This window comes from Ruditapes philippinarum, unplaced genomic scaffold (genome assembly GCF_026571515.1).
Source record: "Ruditapes philippinarum isolate M1 unplaced genomic scaffold, ASM2657151v2 ctg3218_1_1_1_1, whole genome shotgun sequence".
Classification (NCBI taxonomy): domain Eukaryota; kingdom Metazoa; phylum Mollusca; class Bivalvia; order Venerida; family Veneridae; genus Ruditapes; species Ruditapes philippinarum.
In genome coordinates this window covers 28,234-55,177 of record NW_026861226.1, presented here as the reverse complement: position 1 = coordinate 55,177, position 26,944 = coordinate 28,234, and the positions used below count along the sequence as shown (strand labels likewise).

Genomic DNA, 26,944 nt, shown 5'->3' with positions numbered 1-26,944 from the left:
TAGAACAGTGTCTTCTTTGTCCATATTAGACTGAAAACTGTTGAGCAATTCAAGGCATTGTGTGAATTTCTTGTTCATGATCTGCCAGTTTGTCAAAGCCCTTTTGTTAAAATTATTAAATGTTGGTAAAGGTAAATGAGTGGCCATCTTTAAGATGCGTTACATGAAATAAAGCATTAAGAGTAAATAATGTTTAAAGTAAACTAACATTATGTTACAGAATGTATTCCAAGTATAAGATACTTATTTTTAAAAGTTCAGATTATCTATACTTACAAGTGTAACATACAAGACATGCCCACGGCAGATGTCCAGCCTGCTTGTCTTTACTTCTAATTTGAACCTACAAGCGTCAGATCAAGGAGAAAGATGTATACAAATGTACATAGGTGAAATGTGTGCAACACATTCTCTTTATACCCAAGGCAAAATCTTGAGATTACATCATCTTAGGTGACCTTCACCTCTGACCCGGTGACCTGGTTCTTGTGCATGACAGGAAGTCTCATGATGAACATTAATTTTGTGCCTCAAAAACTCAACTCATGTTATTTGGAAACTCCTCCATGCAAAAAGAAGTAATGGAATGGACAAGTTTGGATACACGCACATACACATAAACACTGAACAGCCATTTTGACTACTATGTCGAGCTCACGGCAAACGGGTTCAACAAAAATCCAAAAACATAGCATAATTCTTCAAAGCTTAAGCAAGATGCAGCGAGGACAATCAAATTTTGATTTGACCTCTTGTGACCTTGACCTTCATTTTGCCCCAGACAACTCAAGTCTCCATAGAGAACTTTTGTTCTAAGTTATATTAAAATTCATCCATGTATATAGAAGTTATACTCACAATTGAAAGTTTAAATTTTTTTTTACCTTTGACCCTAATGCAAGACCTCGACCTTTCCCACAGACACCTGAATTTGTCCAAAGTTATATTAAAATCCCGCCATGCATGTAGGACACGGGTTTTGCACTGACCCCAGAAAAAAGTGGCCTTGATCGCTCAAAGGCGGCTTTGGCCACTCAAAAGCGGCATACCTGTTTAGTGTGCTACACACCATCACAATCCTTCAATGAATGAGCAAAATACAGCACCAACAAATTTTATTCTTGTGACCTTGACCTCTATTTCGAACCAGACATCTCTACTCAACATGGAGGGTATTTGTGCTAAGTTATACTAAAATCCATACATGTATATAGAAGTTATACTCGCAAATGAATGTTTTTTTTTGTTACTTGACCTTTGACCCCTAATTGTGAACTTGACCACAGACACCTGAATTTTTCGTGCAACACTCCACCTCGCTTAAGACAACATATGACCAGGTTATATCAAAACCCCTCCATGCATGTGGAAGTTATTCTCACGGACATACACAAACTTTACGCAAAAGTACTAAGTCTATGTCAACACAAGCTGGCTCGACAGTATAATGATCTTGGGGAACATACAATTTATGTATTTGCTATAAGTATTCATACAATGAAAACAAACGGTTGAAAATTGTTACATTTAATGGTACAAAGACATTCATTATCTGACATATCATCACTCCTGAAACATGTTCTGGTTAATATTTCCTAAATAATTTATCGTAAATGACTGCCATAGAAGTATCCAGAAAATAACATTTTTAAAAGCAAAATTCTGAAACTAAGAGGAGATAACTCTTGAAATATAAAGATGCTTGACTTATGAATATTGTCATACATGGTGTGAGTGTTACAAAGAACAATTATCTAAAGTATAAAGAAGATACCATTTATAGTCACAAAGAAGAAAAGTGAAAAAACAAAAAACTTCAAGTATACCATTTATAGTAACAGAGAAGAAAAAAAATCAAATAAATTTCTAGTACAAATTGAAAATTATCATGGAAACCCATAACTTATAAATCTAATCACATATGATGTAGTTGTTGATAATGAATGTTTATTTTAAATTTTAAGTACATCCATGTAAAAATAAGAAAGTTAAAGAATGAATAAGAAAAATTTAAAGAATAAGGAGATAATTCTGGAAATATGGACGCTAGATTTATGATGCTTGTCATATTATTATGATGAGGGAGTTTGAAGTAAATGCAATAAGAAATGATGAAGTTTGAGTAGAAAATAATAATTTCTGGAAAAAAATCTAAGTTCAAGGGAGACATAATTCTGGAAATAGTCGAGCTAGAATATTGAACCTTTGAGGGATAATAAGAAACATATATATGAAGTTTGAAGTAGATATGTTAAGAAATAAGGAAATTCTAATAAAACAATCATCTTATTCACGAAAATTTTAAGTTCAAAGAAGGTAATTCCGATAATTTTTGTGCTAAAGTTGTAGACCTTGTCACATATGATGTGGTTGATGACCAGAAAAAAATATATATACAATGTATTTGAAGTTTGAAGTAAATACCTTAAGAAATAAAGAACTGAATAGTGAAAAAGCGTAAACAAATGAATCAGAAATGTTTTCAAGGTTACTGATGCTTGGCAAGTACGACAGCTCTCATTATACTCCCTATAGTAAAGATTTAAATGATGCTCCATACTATGCAGCCATCTATCCGGAATTTAAGTTTCATAAAAATGTCTACAGCACTTTTTTGAGTAATCACAAATATTGATATATTTGCAATATTTAAAGCCAACATGTTGCCAAACCAACCACATTTTTCAACAAAGGAAGAAAAGAAGAAGACGTGCATAATCTCACTACTGCCATCTACCCATATTTCAAGTTTCTTAAAAATAATTTCAGTACTTTTTGCGTGATCACTGGATCCATTTTATGTGTTAAATAAGTCATATTTTCAGTCTATTTGTTGCCATAGCAACAAAAGTTTTCAACATAGGTAGAAAAGAAAAGAAACATGCATTATCTCCAGACTGCCATCTATCCATATAACAAGTTTCATAAAAATATTTTCTGTACTTTTTGCGTTATCATGGGATCAAGATTTGTTGACGGACAGACTGACGGACACGCAGGCGGACATACTCACAAAATGGTACTTGTGTGACATTTCCTCTGATCTTTTTGGCCATTTTTAGTCACACAAAGCTTAAAAAAAGACACACAAGTAAAAAGAGAATGAATAGTATCAAAGAAAATTTACTGTTACCCATTGTTCTTCAAGTCACACAAGTACCTCTGGGTTCTTACGGACAGAAAGACGAACGGAGGGTACACCTGAAGTCCCCTCCGTTTAAACCAGTAGGGGACTAATAAACCAGTATGAACATGCCGTGTTAAAGCAGAATGTGTTAATTTATATATAACTTTGAAACATTTACATCAAAACAACATTATTGATATAAACTTATTTCCTCTCGTAGAAAATTGGTAGATTTACACATAAAATTATTACCTTCATGTATTATTTAGAATCTACGTAAAAATAAGTGACTTATCTTAACGAAAAACTTCACATTACTTTGACCAAAAAATAAAAATGAGATTCAGAAGCTGGTAAAAATACAGTATCTCCTTTTACATAAATAAAATGTTCTTAACAAAATGAAAATACTATATTATTTCTGATTACATGTCAGTATTCATTCTTTATAACTTGAAACAAATTTACAGACACTTCATTAAAGTTTATTTTATGCAATTATCACATTCTCAAAATATAATGATACATGTATATGATACCCAGTGATAACAATAACATAAGACGTTTACTTCCCAGAAGTCACTGCTACAATGACATCTCAATATAGGCAGTACTGATCTCTACCACCTTGATAGTCCTAGTTTATCACAAGATAGATAACTCATGTATAACCAATCTGTGTTCATATTTCATTTAGTCTTCATAACATCACACCTCAATGTAATCTTCACTTCACTCCATAATTATGTCATACTGAAATGTCAAAACACACACAATTTGAAAGCTTGTCAGATATAAATTGCAAGTAGATCAAATCAAAATGAATACATCATATGACATTTTAATTTGAATAATGATGTTCAATTTTTATCACATTTGGCAATTTAACCAGTAAGCAAGTTCTCAGTAATACACATGCAATGCAAGTATAGCCAATACTTCACTTATTTAATGTACATTAGCTCCATTTTTAATACTGTATAAGTGAATATTTTTACGTCGCAAAAAGTTTGCGGACTTTTTTCAGAGCGGAAATATTTTAGAAAGTACGATTTTCTGAACTCCTGTAATATTAGCACGCTTGTGATGACAATGAAATAATTAAATACTAGTTAATGAATCAAAATGGATTCAAGCAGGTGGTTTATATTTGTTTTAATAATCATCGATTGTCACAAGATTACCTGTACGACAATAATTCTTTTGTTATAGCCTATAGGTGTTGTTATTGACACTTGCTCTTCATATTCTTAACAGGAGTAACCAGCCAGCGTTATCTTTTAGCGATGTATTCAAAGAAATTTTACGAAAATGTTCAATTTGACAATTTATTATGAAGTTTTTTCCTTATTATTTAATTATGTGAAATATAAAATGAACATTAAATCGCGTTACATGTTTGTTTGTATTTAGTAAGACATCATTTTCAAAGGGATATATGTACATAGTTACCGATGCATCTGTGTAATGGTAAAATGTTGAATGGCCACCAAACACTTTACTCAAGTTGTTGAAACTTTTGCGGGCTCAATTATTTGCGAATTATTTTGATTCGCGAAAATCGCAAATATTTCCACGCAAAATTAACCATTTATACATTAATATTGTAAACACATTACTAGTGTCACAAAAGACCAGTTATTATATGTTGGTATTTTATTTACCTTTCAATTAAAGAACTTCTCATTTGCTGTGTAATGGTACTGGGCTGAGCATCCCCAAGTTTGAATATACTTTCTATAACAGACAGTTCTGTACTGGTTGTGTCGAGACCACAAAATGCTATCCAATCATTCACTACTAGCCCTGCACCTATAACATCACTTCCTCTGTTTACTGTACCAGCCTGAATCACAATTTACAATCTTATACAGTAACATTTCATGACCTTCTTCTCTCACTTTAGCTCCCTTACTAATCACATTTTTCAATGCAAAAATTTGTCATTTGGTCACATTAGGAAGGGATACTCATGATTTATATAGCTTGTAGAAGTACACTAGTCAAAACTACATTGTACATGCAAATTATTTAAGCTCTGTGCATTTTTGTTTCACAAAAGGAGATATAAATGTGTTTTTTTATTGTGATAAAATAACTACTGCAGAAGACACCAATGTTATGATGCTGCATGCCAAATATCCAAGCTCTTGGAATAATAGTTTCACAAAAGATTTTAGGTCTGTTTCCAATACACGTCAATGTAACCTTGGGTCTGTGCCATTTTTGACTAGTGCAACTTTCATATTACTTTGGAAAATGGTCGTAATTCTTCAATGCAGAAGCAAGTCATTGGGCCACATGGGGACTGGGCCATTTTTGACCTGTATTACATTTACATTCTTCAAAAGTATTGAACCTCACATATCTAAAACTAGAGTTTCCACAGGAGTGACATAACCCCACCAGATCTCTACCACACAGTATATTATGTAAGGCAATTTATCATTACTTTCCAACGATGATATTTGAGTTAATTTTGAAAAATTTCATTTGAAAAGTGTAAAATTTATAATGCAGACATAGATGTTTGAATTTGAGAAAATTCTTCAATGGATCTAGGATTTATAGAGTGGACATGATGTAGACCGACCGACCAACACAACAAAGTAATTCCAGTAGAGTCTCCTCCACATTATGTATAATTACCTTCATAGAATATAATAAATAACAAATGTTGACTGTCAAACCAGAAAGAAAATTTATCATGAAGAGCCAATTTGTTAGCAATATAACAATTAATGTTTTATATTATGTAAGATATATTACCACAAGGGGAACTTGTAACAATGATGAAAGCTCATCCTGGTCAGCAATGGAGGATTTTGGATGAACCTGAAATATATACAAGCATATAATATTTATCATAACTGCTGCTGAAAAAAATGAAATGGTGTCAGCGATTTAGGAATTATTGAATAAACAAGCAATTATCATAGTATTGCAAGCAATCCATAAGTCCCCTACCGGTAAGAATCCCAGCAACATTCTGATGGGCCATTGGCCATTCAATTTTACCAGTGAATGAATGACATGAATGAACTTAAATCTTTTGAGTTCTAAGTTTGTCTATATCACAGTAATGTGTTAAGTTTTCCTGCCTAGTAAGGAAATTATGTTTATACAACCTTGTCATATTATTACGATGTGGGATTTTAAAGTAAATCCTATAAGGAATGATTGTTTGTTTGTTTGTTTCATTAAACGCCTTTTCCAAACAGTATATCAGTCATATAGGCGGGTAGTTTCCTAACCATCGCTCCTGGAGAGTTACACCAGTACTAGACTACCTTTCTCCGCGCTAAACTACCATAGCATCTCCCGGGGATCGAACCCACGCCAGAGAGGTAACTGGATTAGAAGTCATCGACTCTAACCCCTCGACCACGGAGGCGGTTATATAAGGAATGAAGAAGTTGGAGTAAAAAATACCAATTTCTCGAAAAAAATCTAAGTTCAAGGGGGACATAATTCTGGAAATAGTCTTGCTAGAGTATTTAACTTTCTCAAAAATGTTAATTGATAATAAGAAACATATATATGAAGTTTGAAGTAGATACATTAGGAAATAAAGAAGTTATTTAAAAAAGACATTTTTTTTTCATAAAAATTCTAAGTTCAAGGGAGGTAATACATTTTGTGCTAGAGTTGTAAACCTTGTCACATATGATGTGGTTGATGACCAGAAACTTATATTTAAAGTTTGAAGTAAACACCTTAAGAAATAAAGAACTTATAGTGAAAAAGCTGAAAAATTTTAATATTCAGGCTATTTGTTGCCATAGCAACCAGAATTTTCAACATAGGAAAAAAAGAAAAAGATGTGCATAATTTCCAGACTGCCATCTACCCATATTTCAAGTTTCATAAAAATATTTTCAGTACTTTTTGAGTTATCACTGGATCCAGTTTATGTGTTAAATTTGCCATATTTTCAGACTATTTGTTGCCATAGCAACCAGAATTTTCAACATAGGAACAAAAGAAAAAAGACATGCATAATCTCCATACTGCCATCTATCCATATATCAAGTTTCATAAAAATATTTTTAATACTTTTTGAGTTACCGCGGGATCCAGTTTTGTGGACGGATGGACTGACGGACTGACAGACAGATGGACGGACAGACCGACGGAGGGTAAACCTAAAGTCCCCTCCGGTTAAACCGGTAGGGGACTAATAAATTGATTTGACAGCCTGTTTGATGGCATGCCGCCGATGTGTTGGTTAGAAAAAGTTGATTTTCTTCTTTTTCTTCTTAAGATTATTTAGTAACTTTTTAATATTGTACAATAAATCCTGTAACATCAACCATTTTATAATATATCACCCTCAAAATTTGCTTCTGGTAAAAAACTTATTATTTTACAAACGTTATTAAACTTTCTACCTAAATCACAACAAAACAGAAGATATGAATTATAAGAAACCAGACTTAATAGCCAAAGATAATATGTTATAATTCAGAGCTCAGAACAACGAACAACATAGGATGACAGGCAGAGATCACAACAACAAACAACATAGGATGACAGGCAGAGCTCACAACAACAACAACACAGGATGACAGACAGAGATCACAACAACATAGGATGACAGACAGAGATCACAACAACAAACAACATAGGATGACAGGCAGAGATCACAACAACAAACAACATAGGATGACAGGCAGAGATCACAACAACAAACAACATAGGATGACAGGCAGAGATCACAACAACAAACAACATAGGTTGACAGGCAGAGATCACAACAAGCAACATAGGTTGACAGGCAGAGATTACAACAACAAACAACATAGGATGACAGGCAGAGATCACAACAACAAACAACATAGGATGACAGGCAGAGATCACAACAAACAACATAGGATGACAGGCAGAGATCACAACAACAAACAACATAGGATGACAGGCAGAGATCACAACAACATAGGATGACAGAAATAGATCACAACAACAAACAACATAGGATGACAGGCAGAGCTCAGAACAACAAACAACATAGGATGACAGGCAGATATCACAACAACAACACAGGATGACAGGCAGAGCTCACAACAACAAACAACACAGGATGACAGGCAGAGCTCACAACAACAAACAACACAGGATGACAGGCAGAGCTCACAACAACAAACAACACAGGATGACAGGCAGAGCTCAGAACAACAAAACAACATAGGATGACAGGCAGAGATCACAACAACATAGGATGACAGGCAGAGATCACAACAACAAACAACATAGGATGACAGGCAGAGATCACAACAACAAACAACATAGGATGACAGGCAGAGATCACAACAACAAACAACATAGGATGACAGGCAGAGATCACAACAACAAACAACATAGGATGACAGACAGAGATCACAACAACAAACAACATAGGATGACAGGCAGAGATCACAACAACAAACAACACAGGATGACAGGCAGAGCTCACAACAACAAACAACACAGGATGACAGACAGAGCTCAGAAAAGCTGACTATGACCATTAGCCCAAGCTGCATTTATCATATATGTGGGAAAACAAACACAACATTTATTTCTGTCAAAAATGATCAGATTCACAAAACCTCGATAATATGTGCAAGTTGTTTGAAAGTTTGGTTAATATCCCTTTGTGAAATGTAGGGTTGCACACAGAAGAAATTATTATTAACAGCCAGCCACTTTCTGGCATTCACCAATCAAATAACAAGTTATTTCTTCGGGGAAAAAAAGAATATAAATAAACAGGTTAATGAAACAATAAATAACGCACCAGTCCACCTTGGTTACTAATTGCACAATAGCTACCAACTAATACATTATCAGCTATGGTCTGTCGAAATACCTCCACCTTTAATATGTCAGCAATCATTTCTTCTGTCTCCTGAAATACACAATAATATCTGACTAGCTTTATTTATCAAGCAGGCTTCTTTTTTATATGGAATTTGAAGTAAATTTTCAAGTGATCAATGGTATTTCAACATACTGAAACATAAACTAATCGCTAAACGCAAGTTATAGACGATGACCAGTCTGACTCTTTGCCAATTGCTCTATCTACCGTGAACATTGTTAACAATTAAGCATACTCACTACATGTATACAGTATATGTAAATATTGAGTTTGTTATTGGTATACAAATGTACATTTATTAAAAATAGATTTATAATGGAATTGTTTTATTTGAAAAGTGTTTTTCACTTCTTTTATGGTTTGTAAAGTTTCCAAGCTTATAATTCTCCAGATGACACCTAACACTCCCTAATTAGTCTCCTCACTTCTCCAAAAATCAGCTGGAAGGAGAAGTCACTTCTCTCTAAAATTTTGACCCAACCCAAGCCCTGTACTCTCACATATAAACACTGACGAGTAATATTTACTAAAATGGATTGATTACAGTATAGACAGCCTTACCTTATCAAGGTCTGGATGGACTAATGCTACATAATCATTACATGCAATGACATTACCAAGGGCAGATAACCTTTCTTCAACTCTCCTCACTTGTACAGAATCTGGTATCGAGTTTCTTATGTGTTGTAATTCTTGATCTGTGGTGCCAGTTGGTACCAGTAAACCATGTCTGTTCCCTGATTTAAGTATTATCAATTTACAATTTTACAATCATCAGAAGGAGATATTTGTGAAAATGTTGTTTGCCTTGTACTAATAAAATAATTTTATTTGATAAGTGGCATCCGAACACATCATTTGCATATTTACATACACATTTAATGAAAGTAATATGTTAAATTAATACAAAATAGTATTATAACTAATACTGTTTAAAACAAGAGCCGGTTGAACCAGGTGATGCTCCCGGACTAGGTTCTGGACAAAAAAAAGTATATCTTTTGTAGTTTCAGAGTTATGTCCAAGAATTTATATCTGGGCAGAAATTACATACATGTTGCACTAACTACAAAAAAGTAAGTCACCGGGTCAAAATCTATGTAGGTCACCGGGTCAAAATCTATGTAGGTCACTGGGTCAAAATCTATTTTCACTGCTATCAAAGTTCAAATCTGCATCTGAATCTGTGGCAGTAGTTCAAATTTCAATGCTTTAGCTCTCAATACAAAAAGTAGGTCACTGTGTCAAAACCTAGGTCACAGTTCAATTCTGCATCTGAAATTGTGCAATAGTTCAAATTTTATACCTTTAGCTCTGTTTACTTAAAGTTGGTCAATTGGTCAAAATTAAAATCTGAATCAAAGTTTAACTCTGCATCTGAAAGTGTGTTAAAAGTCCAAATTTCATAATTTCAGCTGTTTATAAATTGTTGGTCACTGGGTCAAAATTTAGGTAAACAAATTTCCAAGTTTAATTTTGCACCTTAAAATGTGCATTTGGCCAAATGTCACAACTGCATCTGTAAAATAAATTAGGGAACAGGGTTACAACACCTGGGAGTGGGTGATGAGGGATTTTGACCCTGGTGCTATTTGAACTATCTTGATAGGAGTCCACTAGAAAATGTTTCATGACAAATAAATAAGCTAAATTAGCTCTTGTTAATTTGCTGGAGAAGATTTTTAAGTATAAATGGAAAACCCACAAAACTCTGAGGCAGGGTCAATTTTGACATTTGGACTATAAATGAACATCCTCGGTAGATGTCCCCTTGACAATGTTTTGTGCCAAAAATCTAAGCTCTAGCCCTTGTAAATTTGGAGAGGCTTTTTCACAATTTTATGCAAAGGTCCTTTAGAGACGGAACACAACATATTTGCAAGAACAGAACATTTATTTGACTAAAATCATTTAAACAGGTATGGTAAAACTTAATATACATGAATATAAGAGTATTTATCAATATATCCGGTGTATCGCCAATATTTGTCAATCGATATTGATGTATCGTCAATATGCTTTGCACTGAATCAATGACAGCTCTACAAAATTTTAACAATTTTGATAGAGGTTCACAAGGCAATATTACATGCCAAATATCTAAGTTCTAGCTAACATAAATGAGTAAACTTACAGGATCATGAAAATTTTTGTTTGTCTTGTTATTTTGGACAAAAATTATAAATTCTTGTGTAAAATAAAATCAGTAAGTTCTTATGTAAAATAAAATGTTCACTAGAAAATGTATAGAGATCTAAACAGGCATGACCTAAATGCAGTGTCAAATATTTTGCGGGATGAAGTATGGTTAAACAAAACTAAAGTGTGTTAGTAATTAAACTAGAAAGTTAAAGAACTATCCCGTTTATTCTTTTTCAACTTTCTTTAATAAAAATGTACATTTTATTTTAGAACTATCCTTAAAATTTCATTTAAGAATGGCAAGAACTATCCTTTACATTTTATTTTAGAATGGCCAATGAGATCATAAGATTTCAGTTTGTAATTTTATAATGACCAATGAACTCTTCTTAAATTTGCTTTTCCCTGTAAAAATAATTTAGATGGCCTTCTGCCAAAAAAACAAAACAAACCTTATTGTTTCTTAGGTGCTTTACTTGGACAAGTGTTTTTCATGCCACTGTGACCTTCACCTTTGAGTCAAAATCAATAGGTGTTAACTTGTAGTCATGACAAACCTCCCAACTGACTGCAGGCCAGTGTTCTCTTGTTACTGGTCAGATTTATATATAAGCTTTTAGTGGTTAATGCCACAATAACCTTTCCCTTGGACATAAAAGTCATCAATTACTCATGATCAGCATCTACATCAACTCTTAGGACTGTATTCAAAGCCATGGTCACATGATGGTGACCTTTGAACTGAATAACAATTTCCAATCACAGTATGCTACCACATTTATTAGTGGGGGGCTAAATATTTTTAAGACAATGAGTTTCATGACTATGATAATGATGGCACTCTATATAATAACACTTACCAACACACATGCGACCAATGATTCTGCATCCTGCAAGACTACAATGTACTACAGGAATAGACTCTCCTAACTCTCCTTCAAATACACTGTAAATAGAAATATACATTGTCAGTCAGTTTAGATAGATTAGATAGATAGATAGATAGATAGATATTAGATGTATGGTTGTTTTGATTACAGCCCTTTTGATGTCACTCCTACATTTTAATACACAGATTGACAGTTTCAGAACTAGCAGATCTATGACAGGCTATTCTTATCAGTAGAATTGCGAGTAAAAATAACCAATGGCGTACCTCAATGTATAAAACATATGTAAAATGGTCTGACATGTGGTAGGTTTAACGGTAAATTTAAATACCTTCAGTGTCAAACAATGTGTTGAAATATATACTGAGACGAAGTTAAGATCACAAGCTTTTCATTGGTGCAATAAATTTTAAAATTGGACATTCAATAGCCCCAAACTAGCGATTTAAAAACGGCTAAATTTGCATTGTTTTAGCATTAGAGATATCAATTTTACTCAAAGATAAGCTAAACAACTCTATACACCTCGGTTATTTAAGTAGTTCATAGAGACTGTCAATGGGTGTATTATCAAGTATACTTTTATTTTGAATGCTATAAGAAAGTTTTCACAGGTTTAGAAGGTAAAGTAAATGGAAGTGGCTAGCCGTACGGGCCCGTACAGCTAGCCAAAAGTTCTAGCTGTGAGTCATGTACGGCTAGCCAGGACACACTGTTTTGTCTAGCCGTATGGCACTTTCCAACTTACATGAATGTCAAAATGCATATGTTATTTTTTGTCTATAAACTCTGACTTAAAAAAAAACACACACAAAAAAAAAAGATGGAAATACCAGAATTGTCATCTTGATAAGTGTCAAAGTTACATTTATAATGTTGTTGTATTTTATGCTTATGATTTGTTGTTTTATTTGTATGAAAGATGAATTATTAAATCATTTATTTGTTAATTAAGCACATGCAATAAAAATAATCATTTAACGGTCAAAAAAGCTTGTTTTCGTCGATTTCAAAAAATAAAATTATGCATTCTCACTAGAACCCTGGCATCATGTCTTTTATATATTTATAATTTTATTTTTAAATAGATACATATTGAACATTAAATCAAAATCAATTAGCCTTAACAAAAAAATACATTTCACAGAACATGCAAACTTTCCTTACTGGGTGACAAACTTTTACTGTCTGTAATACACCAATAAACACTTTTCCCAACTAGCAGACGACAGGCTTTTCTTATCAGTAGGTTTTCCAGTATAAAAGATAACTGTTTGCATATCTCACTATATAAATGGTATGTAAAATAGGCTGACATATGGTAGGTTTAACAGTTAATTTAAATACTTTGGTGTCAAAAGATATGTAAAGTTATATACTGTGACAAAGCTAAGATTCCAAGCTTTCCATTGATGTAATAATTTTTAAAATCGGACATTTAATCACAACAAACTAGCGGTTTAAAAATGGCTTAATTTGTATTGTTCTAGCGTATGAGATACCAATTTTACTCGAAGATAAGGGAAACAACTCGTATTTTTTCACTCGATATATCTCGGTTATTTACCTAGTTCATATGAAAAGTGTTTATGGGTGTACTGACGCAAATAGAGTCCAACAACAAATATTTTGAATTTCGTGCTGTTTTTCATTTTAAAGGTGTTGAGAATTGAAATTAATAATTATGTAAATGATTTCAATTGACGTTAATAAACTGCAACTAATCGCTGTCTGGAGATGACAAAGATCGATTTTCGTACTTACTTTACTGTAGCCATCATGGCGATTCATCTCTAAAAGGTAAACGAACGATCACAAAAAATTATAGCTGTTTCTTGGTTAGAAACATAAATAACTTCCAAAGTAAATAAAAGTGAAATATACTATGAATATGAAATATCTAACGTATTAACATGAAATACTGGACCTGAAAATTATAAACCCAACTACATGCCAGGTAACTGATATCGCGACATTAACGATGGATAAAGTTAAAGCCAACCTATAGAAATTTGCTGAACCTCCTATTGCCGTGAGACAGTACGTGTTCGTCAGTTTAGAAAACACACCTATCTCGTTATTTCCTTCAAACTGTGTGCGAACTGCCATCACTACTGTAAAAATAACGGTGAATGCTGTAATAAAATAGTAAGGATTGCGTGAATATTTGCTTGAATAATGAAATCTCACTTCTTTCGCAATCACGTTGTTTGTGTGCTACGTAATAAGCTGTTGTTGTAATATCACTTCTTTGAGGGTTGAACGCTACTATAGACAAGTTGACTGATAACATTACAAGCACATTCAGAACTGCCTCGGCTATTATCTATAATAACCTTGGAAACAAGGATTGAAAGTAGTTCTGACACGTGGTTTCAGATGTAAACAAAAACAGAGAAAATGTAAAACGAATGTAGATTCTATATATTTGACATCTAATGTCTGTTCCGGTACGCTTATGCTTGAAAAAATGTCTGACAACAATGTGTAGGCCTAATTTAAATATGCCCACTGATGTTCAACTTTAAACAAATCCGACTAAATGTCAACAGGTTGGATTTTTGTACTATCTACAACCATAATAATAAATATATAAATAATGTATTGTTTGCTTTTGTATCTATGAATTCACTTATTTTAGGTGGACTTTTACTACATATATTGGAAATAAACTCGTCAACAACCCACAGCATTAAATTACTACTTGTTTACATGTTTAGTTTCTTAGCCTAGGTTAGACCGAAATACCGCATCCGTTCTGTGTATTCATACTACATTTGTATTGTGTTCAAGGTCCTTATCCGAAGACTGACGGAAAGGGCCGAGTAAGTGCGTTTGATCACAAGCACCTACTACCATATTTATACATTATACATGTATATAGCAACAGAATTTTTATATTCTAATAACTTTTTTTATATTTTGATCGATCTTTTAGATTCTTATATTATTTGAAAGTTCTTTAAATTCATATTTTGGAAACATAAGCGGATTTTCATTTCTTGCTTTAAAAAAAAGAAAGTCAGCTATATTTTAAACATATTAAAACATCGATCTAGCAACAAGAAAATAAAAGCGGTACGTCAAATGTTGTGTCGTACAACATGTACGTGCATCTCTGTTTACTCATAATTATGATCAAAATGCCGCGAGAAATTATAGATATTAGTGATGTAAAAATGTGGAAATGCGCGGATCCTCAAGGGCAATGAAAATGTTGAAAAGATAAAACTTTCTTGTATTGGTGTTCTACACAGGCCTTCACCGGGCACGTTAAAGAATAACTTTTATCAATTAAAACTTGAAATGTATTTTTTATATTAGAAAAATAATTTTGTTTGCTGATTGTTGCTATCTACTTAAATTTGTATTGTAATAATGCATAATAACCATGCATAAACATAAATCTAAAAACATTAGCAACATATTAATATGATATGATTCCCAAAATGTTTGAGTTGAGTGTTCACAAAATGTTTGAGTGGAACATATTAATACTATAATGCATTGTTTATTAGAACATAAATATAGATTGGATATGGCCTCGCTATGAGTGAGATTTCGAAGGTCAATTTGAGACCATTTTTGCAATATATACTGCAGTTTATCTTTATTAGAGGACTGGGACTAAAAAGTATCTTTCTGTCCCAGGTTTAATTATGGAAAGCGTTTGGAAAAAGCATATAAGTATAACATTATATAACATTAAAAAAAAAATCACAGAGTGCATGTATCAAAAATGAAAATATACAATGTATAATAAGTTTTATAAATTTCAACAGATACCAGTCTTTCTGAGAAGAATGAAGGCTGGCACTAGATTGGATATGTAATCGCTATGGATGAGTATTTGAAGGTCAATTTGAGACCATTTTTACACTATATCTTTGTCGAAGCTACCATGGGATTCTTGCGTAAAGCTCACAAATTGGGTCTAACAGGTTCTCTTTGAAATAAATTCATGCCGGAGAGGCCGATCATGTTAGAGTCGACTACAGTAATGCTCAATGCTCAATAATTTAAGACACATCACAGGTTTGTGAGATTCACCTGCAATTTAGCTTTTAACTTTGGGTCTTACATTTTAACGGGGACAATATTATCTCCTGGTAAAAAAAGTAAGTACAAAAAGATGTACATTTGATTCAGAAGCTGTATGATGTGATATTCCGTACGTAGTAGTATTAGTGGTTTTAGACCGGCAGTTTACAAACCGAAAGTAAACAGAGTTATCTTTCATGGGGAGTAGCCTATCACATGACAAAACATAATAGGGAAGTTGTGGTAGCAAAATGAACTATTAAAACCAATGCTATTTGTACATTAGGGAGAATTCAAACATTTATAATGTCTGGAAGTAATTCAGATGGTGTTTGTGCAACAGGGGGGCAGGTGGACGGTAAGTGACACTGGCGTGATATTACCATTCAACTGCTACATGTATTGTATTTTGACTTTGAGTATGGGCAAAATCTAGCTTTGGCACGTCAATATACACTAAGCAAAATAAAATAAGGGTCAATAAAATATTTTAGGGTATTTTGATAATAACTTTATATTTTGATTTAAATACATCACTTTCACGTTGCGCACCCATGTACTGTTAGCATCGAGATTTCATAACCATGAAAATATCGAAAAATCCGTGCAAAACGACCAGAAAGACATGTACCTTCAAAAATTGCATTGAAAATGAAGATATCATATCCAACCTGATTTTTATTCCTTTATAACCCTGAAGTTTTAACACAGTTTTTTTTTCTGTGCTTCAAATTCATAGACCTTTATCACAAAATATGCAGAGGAGTCACCCGACTCGAGATGAGGCTGCACAAGCCCTCTGACGTTTGCTAGCTGGTCAAAGTCAGCGTCAAGTGGCACAGGCCCACAGCACCAATCAAAGCGTCATTCAGCGCTAATGGACAAGGTACCTGGCTGCCGGATCTGCATTTAGACAAACAGGAAATGGTCATTTGAGGGCTTTATCTGCCCGAAAAGAACGATATGGTAGTAATGGCGAAATGAAGGCGATTTGATTCTGCCAGGGCTTTTTTTCACAGATTGGGGAAGCAGCCCAGCCCTTAATTTTGGGGAAAAATTACATGGTTTATTTGCAAAAGGGGAAAAAAACTTGATGTAAATTCAATTTTTGGGGAAAGCTGCATGATTTTAAAGATTTTTTCTTTGGGGAAGCAGCCCTATACCGGCCCCTGTTATAGGAGAAAAAAAAGCCCTGTCTGCTGTTTCATTGAATAGAGATTTTGCAAGGGCAACAAATGTGAATATTTCAGTTCAAACGTATAGAAACAGACTTCATGAGGCTAATTTTATTGCTAGGAGGCCAGCTGTACATGACCAATGGGGAAGCGGGTCAGTTATGGTTTGGGCTGGCATCTCTTACGATGGGCATATGGACCTACATGTGTTTATGAATGGCTCAGTTACCGGTCAGCGATACTCGCATAATATGTTGTTCCTTACGCTGGTACTGTAGGTCAGGAATTTATTCTTATGGACAATAATGCCACTGCACACCGCGCCAGAATCGTAAACGCTTTTCTCGATGAACAAGGAATCGAGTGGATGTACTGGCTAGCACAGTCTCCAGACCTTAATCCTTTGGAACATGCATGGGACATTCTGCAGAGGCAAATTAAAGCCTGGATTCCACAACCTTCAACAAGAATTGAGCTCGCCAAAGCTCTTGTTCAGGAATGGACATTGATGCCACTTGCTGACATCCGGACACTTATCAGGAACTTTCCAACCCGTATTCAGGAATTGATCAGGGCTAGGGGAGGTCACACTCACTTTTGAGGCAATTTCTATGACAGAAACTTGACACTTTAAAATCTTTTACCCCACCCATAACCTTAATTAAAGAAACATTTTGGACACAGTGAACAGAGAGATGAAACCTAGTTCATTGATTAAATGGAATACCTTTGTTTTTGCATCGAAATGTGTCAGTAGATAATGGACTTACTAATGTATGTACTTCAACAAATGTAAATGAATATGTTCATATTAAATATACATATAATTTATATGACCCCTATTTAATTTTGTTGAGTATATTTTGACTACAAACACTGCGAAGGAGGCACAAAGGACCGTTTAATGCCATTTAGGGCCTTGATATTGATAGATTGGTAAAAATAATATTTTGATAAAAAGATTTGTAATTTTGTCATACATTTATAAATCATCAGGTTGGTCAGGTAATCCTTGCATGTATCAGTGCTGTACACTGGGCATACAATGTATATGTAAAACAACCAATTAAGGAGACTATTCAATAAGAGCTAGGGACTGGTTCCCAGATTCCCTTGTATCTCATAGCTGTCTCTGAAGTCTACTGGTTTCCTAGCAGTTTCCCCTAAATTACACTCTTTAACAAATAAAATAACAAATTTCACTTCTACTGAGGAGTATAAAACTTTGACAGATCAAAGTTAGGTACCTGTCCAGCATACAAATGTAACCATGTTTTCGATGTGCTCCTTTACTTTTCAATTGAAATATAGGCCCGAATGATGCACCTTTTTTCATGTTTATTCAAAATATCATAGCAGTCTTATGGACCTTTTTTAGTCTCCTACCAGTTTAACGGGAGGAAACTTTAGTTTTACCCTCCATCTGTCAGTCAGTCCACAAAACTGGATCCTGCTATAACGCAAAAAGTACTGAAAATATTTTTATGAAACTTGATATATGGATAGATGGCAGTATGGAGATTGTTGAAAATTATGGTTTTTCTTTTCCTCCTATGTTGAAAATTCTGGTTGCTACTGAAAATATGGCAAATTTAACAATAAACTGGATCCAGTGATAACGCAAAAAGTACTGAAATATTTTAATGAAACTTGAAATATGGGTAGATGGCAATCTGGAGATTATGTATGTCTTTTTTCTTCTTCCTATGTTGAATAAATTGGTTGCTATGGCAACAAATAGGCTTAAAACATGGCAAATATAACAATTTTTGTGATTAGTAAAAAATCTGATTTTTTTTATGAAACTTGGATAGATGGTAGTATGGAGATGATACACATTTTTTTAATCTTGACTAAAGGGAGAATATTGAGAGCTGTCATACTTCCCAAACGTCGGCTGAACCTTGTCAAGATTTCTGATTCTAGTTTTTACGCTTTTTCACTATAAGTTATTTATTTCTTAATGTACATTTGTATTTACTTCAAACTTCAAATATTAGTTTCTGGTCATCAACCACATCATATGTAACAAGGTTTACAACTCTAGCACAAAAATTCAGAATTACCTCCCTTGAACTTAGAATTTTCATGAAAAAATGTTGTTGTTTTTTGATAACTTCTTTATTTCTTAATGTATCTACTTCAAACTTCATATATATATTATGTTTCTTATTATCACTCAAATCATTTGTTAGAAGGTTCAATACTCTAGCAAGACTATTTGCAGAATTATGTCCCCCTTGAATTTTTTTTTGAGAAATTGGTATTTTTTGCTCCAACTGGTATTTTTTGCTCCAACTTCTTCATTCCTGGGTTTAATTCAAACTCCCACATCATAATAAGATGACAAGGTTTATAAATCTAGAATCCATATTTCCAGAATTAACTCCTCCTTAAACTTTCAATTTTTCTTATTTTCTAATTCACTTCACTTGAACGAAAATAAATAATTTATTACCTAATAAGAGTTATAAGACCTTTAGTCTGGGACAGAATAAACAACAACACTAAAATAGGATGAATTCCCTTGCATTGTTTCAGTATCATTTTATACACAGCAATACAAAAGTCTTCCGAAGATGAACCTCTGAACTAACTCACACAGCCTGTAAAAAAACTATTATCTTGATTATTAACATGTCTATACCTGCGGATAACAACAACCAAAATCTTCACCGCCAGTAAAGTTAAAAACGTGCTTAATTCACTGACTACTGTTATATTTTATAACATTTGGCGTATCTTGATTTAACTAAATAAAACAATGGCTATTTAAGTCAGAACATATTGTCTAAGACTCACAATGGTTAAGTGGGTGGGCAATACAAACTGTACAGTACAATGGGAAGCCCTCGAGTGGCGTATCTATCCACCTATCAATAACATATACACTTCAAGTGCTAAACTATGACACAACTAATTTAACAGTACATTAATAACTTTTAAACTGCAATAAAAACATTTATTCATTCTTTAACTTTCTTATTCTTCATGGATTTACTTCAAATTCAAATAAACATTTATTATCTAACACCTACATTATATACATATTTTTTTTAAATTTTTCATCTTTGTTATTATACATGTTATAGGGATATTTGAAAATTGTTTTTTTCATTTTTTTTCATTTTTTTTTTCATTTTTCTTCTTTGTGACTATAAATGGTATCTTTAAAATTAAAATAATTGTTCTTTGTTACACTCACACCATGTATGACAATGTTCATAAGTCTAGCATCTTTATTTCAAGAGTTATCTCCTCTTTAAGAATATTGCTTCTAAAAATGTTATATTTTGGTAACAAGGATGTTTAAAAAATTAACTTTAGAGTGTCCTTAAGTCTGTCTGTCTGTTCATAAAAACTGTTTCCTCAGATGACTTCCAACAAATTTACTTGATATAGAGAATAGTTGAAACATTCAGTTATACATATTTATCCTGAGAAAATGGATCTTTTAAATACCTGTTGTATAAACATAATTTCCTTACTAGGCAGAGAAACTTAACACATTACTTATGATACAGACAAACTAAGAACTAGAAAGATTAAAGTTCATTTATGTCATTCATTCATACAATGGCATAATTGAATGGCCAATGGCCCATCAGAATGTTGCTGGGATTCTAACTGGTAGGGGACTTATGGATTGCTTGCAATACTATGATAATTGCTTGTTATTTTTAATATAATTTAGTACCAGTAAGAAATGTTAAGATGATTTTATCAAAGAAATAGAACTTCCTTACCTTTTCCACCTTGTCTGCAAATATCTTGTTCGAAAGTATTGATTACCTGGAATGGGGAATGGGGTATTGCGCATGACCATTTAAATTAGAATTCCCCAGGTGGTGTTTGCATGTTCTCTAAGGTATCTTCAAGCAACAGACGAACTTCAAAACAACTAAATCGCTGTATTATTTTAACTGCTGTGTTGCATAGAAAACAAATGTCTGTCTGATTGAATGAAGTAACAATTTTAAAATTGGAAAAAAAATCAATAAAGATGTCACTATGTGTACATTATTGTACAGTATGACACTAACATTACACTTAAGTACCTTGAGATATGTAGTTTAGTATATTTTTAATAGTGCAAAAAATGCATTTATTAATTGAAAAAATGTATATGTAATTTGAGTTTAGGATAAAATTACTTATCAGTAATATGATGACTTTTTTGTGCTATACAGTGAGTTTCAAAGTGGTTAACCCATTACCAGATATACACACCTTTTAAGGCCTTTTTCACTCCCACCTTTTTGTTGTCTCAAATGGTGAAAAAATGCCTTATTAAAATAGTAGGCCCCTAAAAAGGCTTGTTTTTGTTTGAGAAATGTTGTTTAAAAAAGTGACCACTTTTTCGGCGCCGCCCCCTATCCAAAAGATTTATCAGGGGGTTGCCAGAAGGGGGATGTGATTGTATTGTCAATAATATGGTAGTTTTGCCATTAATTGTTGTGACCAGCATTTGCAGAACACATTTCAATTTATGGAACATAAATGGACATATCTTTATCTATGAAAAATTATACTAACATGTGGCCGAGAAGTTACCTGTTTCTGTCATCTTAGTTGCCATCAATAAAGAGTTTATAAGTGTCAACTCCTAGTTACCCAAGGTAATCTCAATACCAGGTGTCACAATGTTGTTGTTGTCCTAAGGTTCTGCTTCATTGATAACAGACATAACCTCAACTTCTATGTTTTAATGTCAACACAATTTTTTATGCCCCAGCAACATAAAATGTAGTATGCAGGAGTGGTCATCAAACTGCATCAACATTTAACATGGCTTTTTCACAATATAATATGGGTCATATAAAGATAAATAAAGAATTGTAAATTGGTTTTCACAAATTATGGCTATATTGCTTTTCCTCTTTCACAATTGTAAGGAAAAGGACACTTAAACTTCACAATTTCAAGAAAAATCCTGCTTGTTTCTCACAAATCAGAAAGGTCTATGTTCTTTTACATGTAAGGAAAAACAACATTGCATCCTGTCATTACCAAAAATAAAGGCATCATGCCAGTTTGCAGCAGTTTCTGTTTTGTTATTTGTATGGTTTCAGGTAATTTTCTGTGCTGGTAGTAATGATGTTCACACACATTGTCTTATTGTTGAGAAAACATTTTGCAACTAGGATATGAATGTGCATTAATTAATATAGTAACTTTTAATGCATTTTTAATGTGAAAATCTACCAACCAGGTAGATTATGCCAAGTTTATGTTAAGTATATGTTTTAAAAACAGCTTACATTTGTATTTATCAGTTCCTTAATATGTTTATGAACTGTTAAATCAAGAATCAAGAAAGTTCATTTAATTTATTATTTAATGCATGTTGACTAATGATAAAAATGTAGTTATTGTTGTTTTAAAGAGCTGACCATGGCATTGATTGATGCAGCATTTGATCGTAGTGAGGACTGTCAGGAAATTATTTCCTCGTCACTCTTCAATCTGGGCAGAAAGAAACCAGAATTAGTGTTGAGTTCATGCTATAGCTACTTGAAAAAACATTCCAAGGTTTGATTTGCATTTGTATAATTATGTTTATTGTAATCTTTATTATATTAAAGCTAAATTTCACTGCAACAATTAAAGATAATTAAGGTTGTAAAGTGAATATGTATATAATTATGCTTCTAAAACAATTTTCAAACATTGAAGAATATGTAAAATATGTACTGCAAATATTTGTCCACATTATATGTAATCATTAAAATATATGCATTCATTTCTTATTGAAAAATTTGACTTAGACTTTTTAGAAAATAAATTTCTAATTACCTCCCTTTATTAACATGAAATTGTAAATTTGTTAATATCTTTACAAATAATGCTTTTTGGAACTTACAATATTGATAAATCTTCATTTGAGCATTATATTTATGATATAAAAAATTGTGTTACAGGATCTTTAAAATATCTAAGTAATAAGTGTTTTCATTGTGATCATTTCTCAAAAAGTTTTAACAATGTCCCTTATATTTTACAATGAATGTTATAAGTTAATGTAAATTGATAATCTGTTAATAAAGGTTTTGTGTTGGCCACTTATATTCTGTTTGAGCTTTAGCAACTCTATACATATTTTTTGGAAAATATCTTTTTACATTAAAAGAAAATTATTGATAAACATTTAAGGAACTCCACTGAAGTCTGTAAAATTTGAATTTCTTACATATATCAACTGGAGCAGTAAAACAGAAAATATTCAAAAGATGGTAAAGAAATATAATCAGAAATAAATGTAAAATTGTATTTTTGTGCTGTCTTTCTGCTGATTAGAGTTAAAAGTTTTTAGATGCTTTTCATTTTTGGGTTTCTTTTCACAATTAAATAATTATTCTGGAAATATAGAGTATGCAATTGGTATGAAATGTTGCACAAAAGTTATTGGTCTAGAGCTACAACAAATGGTGCATTACTCTTGAATAAATCTTTCCAGTTCTATCAAAAAAAAACAAAAAACATACTCAGTGGAGTACCTTCTACGTAAGAAATTATTTGAGTAAATTACAAAAATAGATACATGCAGTCAGGATTTCAGCACAGTAAATTATTTTTAAATGAATTAATATGTTAATAAAATATGTACACAGTTATTTTTTATTAATTTTAACTTATAAGGTTAGTTAAGTTTGAAATGTGATTATATGTTTTCACATACTTTAATGTAATTTCAGCTAGCACAAGGTCATAGGGTAGCTATATTACAATGTATGGAAAGAATTATACATGAGGAGTTGGAGGAACTTGATAAAGACCTGGCTATAAACCTCATAAAACAAGCATCTGAGGAACTTACTGAATCTAAGGTTTGGAAAATTATTGGATTTATGTAATACTAATATAGTATTGGCTTTGAATGTTAAATATTTAGTCTAAACCTGAAAAAAATTAAATAAAACAAATTTATGTTAAATATTGGGGTACTATAATGTAAGATACTTTCTTGCATATCAGACTGGCGTTTCTGTGAGTTTTACCCATTCCGGAAATTTCGTCTGGCATGGGGGGTGCCAGATGAGTCGCGTGCTGTACAATGGCACGCTTAGGATGACGTCATTTTACCGTTATGAATGAAGTTGTAATTCATACGCTTTTTGTAAGAAAGTAGTTACGGTTTTAATGATATAAATTAAAGATAAAGAATTTTAAAATATAATGGAATATGGTAGAATATGCAAGAAAAAATATCTGACAAATGTTTGCGGTTCGGATCGATATATCCGTCCCTCGGTCACCCGCCCATGGGCGGTAACTGGGCAAGCCTCGTTTACGCCCAATGGACAGGTCACCTCAGGACGGATATTCAGATCCGAACCGCAAAATATGACAGATATTATTAATGTTGGGTAAATAAACAGGAAACTTCACAGGTTATCTAAGTTACAATTTTCATTGAATCTAATTAAGATGAAAGTAACTCCTAGGTAAGATTAACATTGAATCAAAGGTAAGGTAAACTTAAAGTCATAGAAAAGGTAAACATTGAATCTTGGTTAAGGTAACCTTGAATCTAAAATAGGTAAGCTTGGATAAAGTAACCACTGAATCTTGGATACGATAAACATTGAATCTTGGATAAGGTAACCATTGAATCTTAGGTTAGGTAAACATTGAATCTTGGATAAGGTAACCATTGAATCTTAGGTTAGGTAAACATTGAATCTTGGATAAGGTAACCATTGAATCTTAGGTTAGGTAAACATTGAATCTTGGATAAGGTAACCATTGAATCTTGGATAAGGTAACCATTGAATCTTGGATACGATAAACATTGAATCTTGGATAAGGTAACCATTGAATCTTGGATACGATAAACATTGAATCTTGGATTAGGTAACCATTGAATCTTGGATAAGGTAACCATTGAATCTTGGATAAGGTAACCATTGAATCTTAGGTTAGGGAAACATTGAATCTTGGATAAGGTAACCATTGAATCTTAGGTTATATAAACATTGAATCTAAGGTTATATAAATATTGAATCTTGATTAAGGTAACCATTGCATATTAGGTAAGGTAAACATTTAATCATAAGTAAGATCTACATTGAATCTGTGTTGAGATAAAATCAAATCTCAGGTTAGATAATCATTTAATGTTATATTAAATATAAATCATTGAATCTTAAGTTAGATTAATATGGAATCTTATATTAGAAGAACATGGATATCCGTGTAAGATAAGCATTGAATCTTAGGTATGTTAAACCAGGGTCTTTCAAATAGAATGGGCTGGAGTCAGACCAATTTTACGAAAAAAGATGTCTCGGTTGATTAGGTTATCTACCGACCATGATCTGGCATAGTACATCACCATTCAAACATCAAATTATAAGATGTTTTCTAAATGAATCAAAATATAACTGAAAACTAATCCTGGCTGCATTACATTATCAGTTTCTACTTTAAAAAAGTAACAATTTTATAGATTTGCAATGAAATTAGGAATTTTTTTGTTCCCGGTGTCAAGGTAAAAAATCTACTGCTTATATTTGAAAATAGGTCAGAGTTTCATAAGCTTTTATGCCACCACAGCATCTGCGATGCGGTGGCATGTAGCGATTCACCTGTGTGTGTGTTGGTGTGTTTGTATGTGTGTTATATAGATTATATAGTGAACTTAAAAAATCTTCTTGTGAAAAACCACTTGTCCAATTTCAACCAAACTTGGCAGGATTGATCCTTGGGTGAAGGGCTTCCAAAGTTGTTCGAAGAATTTCATTCCATGCAGAAATCTGGTTGCCATGGTAACCAAAAGGAATTAGAAGAATAAATTTAAAAAATCTTCTTGTAAAGACCCACAAGGCCTAGAGCTTAGATATTTTGCAAAAGGCATTGTTTGGTAGACCTCTACAAAGATTGCTCAAATTATGACCCTGGGGTCAAAATTGGCCCTGCCCTGTGGGTCATTGATTTTCACTATATGTACATATAGTAAAAGCTTAAAATACCTTCTTGTCTGAAGGTTCAAGGCTTAGAGCTTTGATATTTGGTGTATGATACCATCTAGAGGTACTCTACCAAAGTTGTTCAAAGTTTGCCTCTAGTGTCAAAATTAGCCCCGCCCCAGGGGTCATAGGTTTTCTTTACATGTATATAGTAAAAACTTTAAAAAATCATCTTCTCTTATTGACAAAGGCTAGAGGTTAGATATTTTGCATGAAACATTGTGTAGTGAACCTCTAGCAAGATTGTTCAAATTATAGCCAGGGGGTCAAAATTGGCCCTGCCCCGGGGGTTATGATTTTCAGTCACTATGTCATAAAGTAAAACATTAAAAATCTTATTGTCTGAAGGTACTAATCTTAATAACAATTAGATTGGTCAGTAATCTATGCATTATGGCAATCTTCAATTGTATAGAAACTATTACTATATATAATAGTGTTGTATTAATGCGGTGGCATAGCATTTCTCACAAATGCAATCTTGTTTTTAATTTATGCATTGTTCAATGACAAAACAGAAATTGATTTCACAGACAAAAAATGTTATTTAATCGTATCATGTAAAAATTTAATAATATTTCACAATGTTATTTACAAATATTTGATGTTTAATTTGGTGCATTTTCAAAATGGCACCGTTTATCGTCAAATATTTGAACAAGCAATCATTGTTTGTCAACATATATGACTTTAAAAACATTATTTTCTGAAATATTTATCCTTTTTTCACAAGTTTAATG

General features: G+C 32.7%; 2 protein-coding genes across 2 annotated transcripts in view; one reads left to right on the top strand and one right to left on the bottom strand.

Moving 5' to 3' along the window:
• Positions 1-1,511: 1,511 nt before the first annotated feature.
• On the bottom strand, positions 1,512-14,255 carry LOC132714946 (eukaryotic translation initiation factor 6). The gene is made up of 7 exons (XM_060697881.1): positions 14,022-14,255; positions 11,990-12,075; positions 9,549-9,724; positions 8,904-9,014; positions 5,897-5,962; positions 4,792-4,973; positions 1,512-3,880 (listed from the first exon to the last, which is right to left on the bottom strand). The coding sequence occupies exons 1-7, from the start codon at positions 14,126-14,128 to the stop codon at positions 3,871-3,873; spliced, it is 738 nt and encodes a 245-aa protein (XP_060553864.1). The 5' UTR covers positions 14,129-14,255; the 3' UTR covers positions 1,512-3,870.
• A 1,986-nt stretch (positions 14,256-16,241) lies between these two features.
• Positions 16,242-26,944, top strand: part of LOC132714945 (maestro heat-like repeat-containing protein family member 1) — a 36,215-nt gene continuing 25,512 nt past the window's right edge. The window contains exons 1-3 of the mRNA XM_060697879.1: positions 16,242-16,418; positions 22,622-22,767; positions 23,931-24,062. Of these exons, the coding sequence (XP_060553862.1) occupies positions 16,367-16,418; positions 22,622-22,767; positions 23,931-24,062 (330 nt within the window). The 5' untranslated portion in view covers positions 16,242-16,366. The remainder of the gene's footprint in view (positions 16,419-22,621; positions 22,768-23,930; positions 24,063-26,944) is intronic.

Coding starts and splice junctions, on each gene's coding strand:
- LOC132714946 (XM_060697881.1), bottom strand. CDS start 14,128: ATGGCAGTTCGCACACAGTTTGAAGGAAATAACGAGATAGGTGTGTTT. Junction 9,725..11,989: donor CATTGGTCGCATGTGTGTTG/GTAAGTGTTATT, acceptor TACTTAAATCAG/GGAACAGACATGGTTTACTG. Junction 5,963..8,903: donor TTAGTAACCAAGGTGGACTG/GTGCGTTATTTA, acceptor TATATATTTCAG/GTTCATCCAAAATCCTCCAT.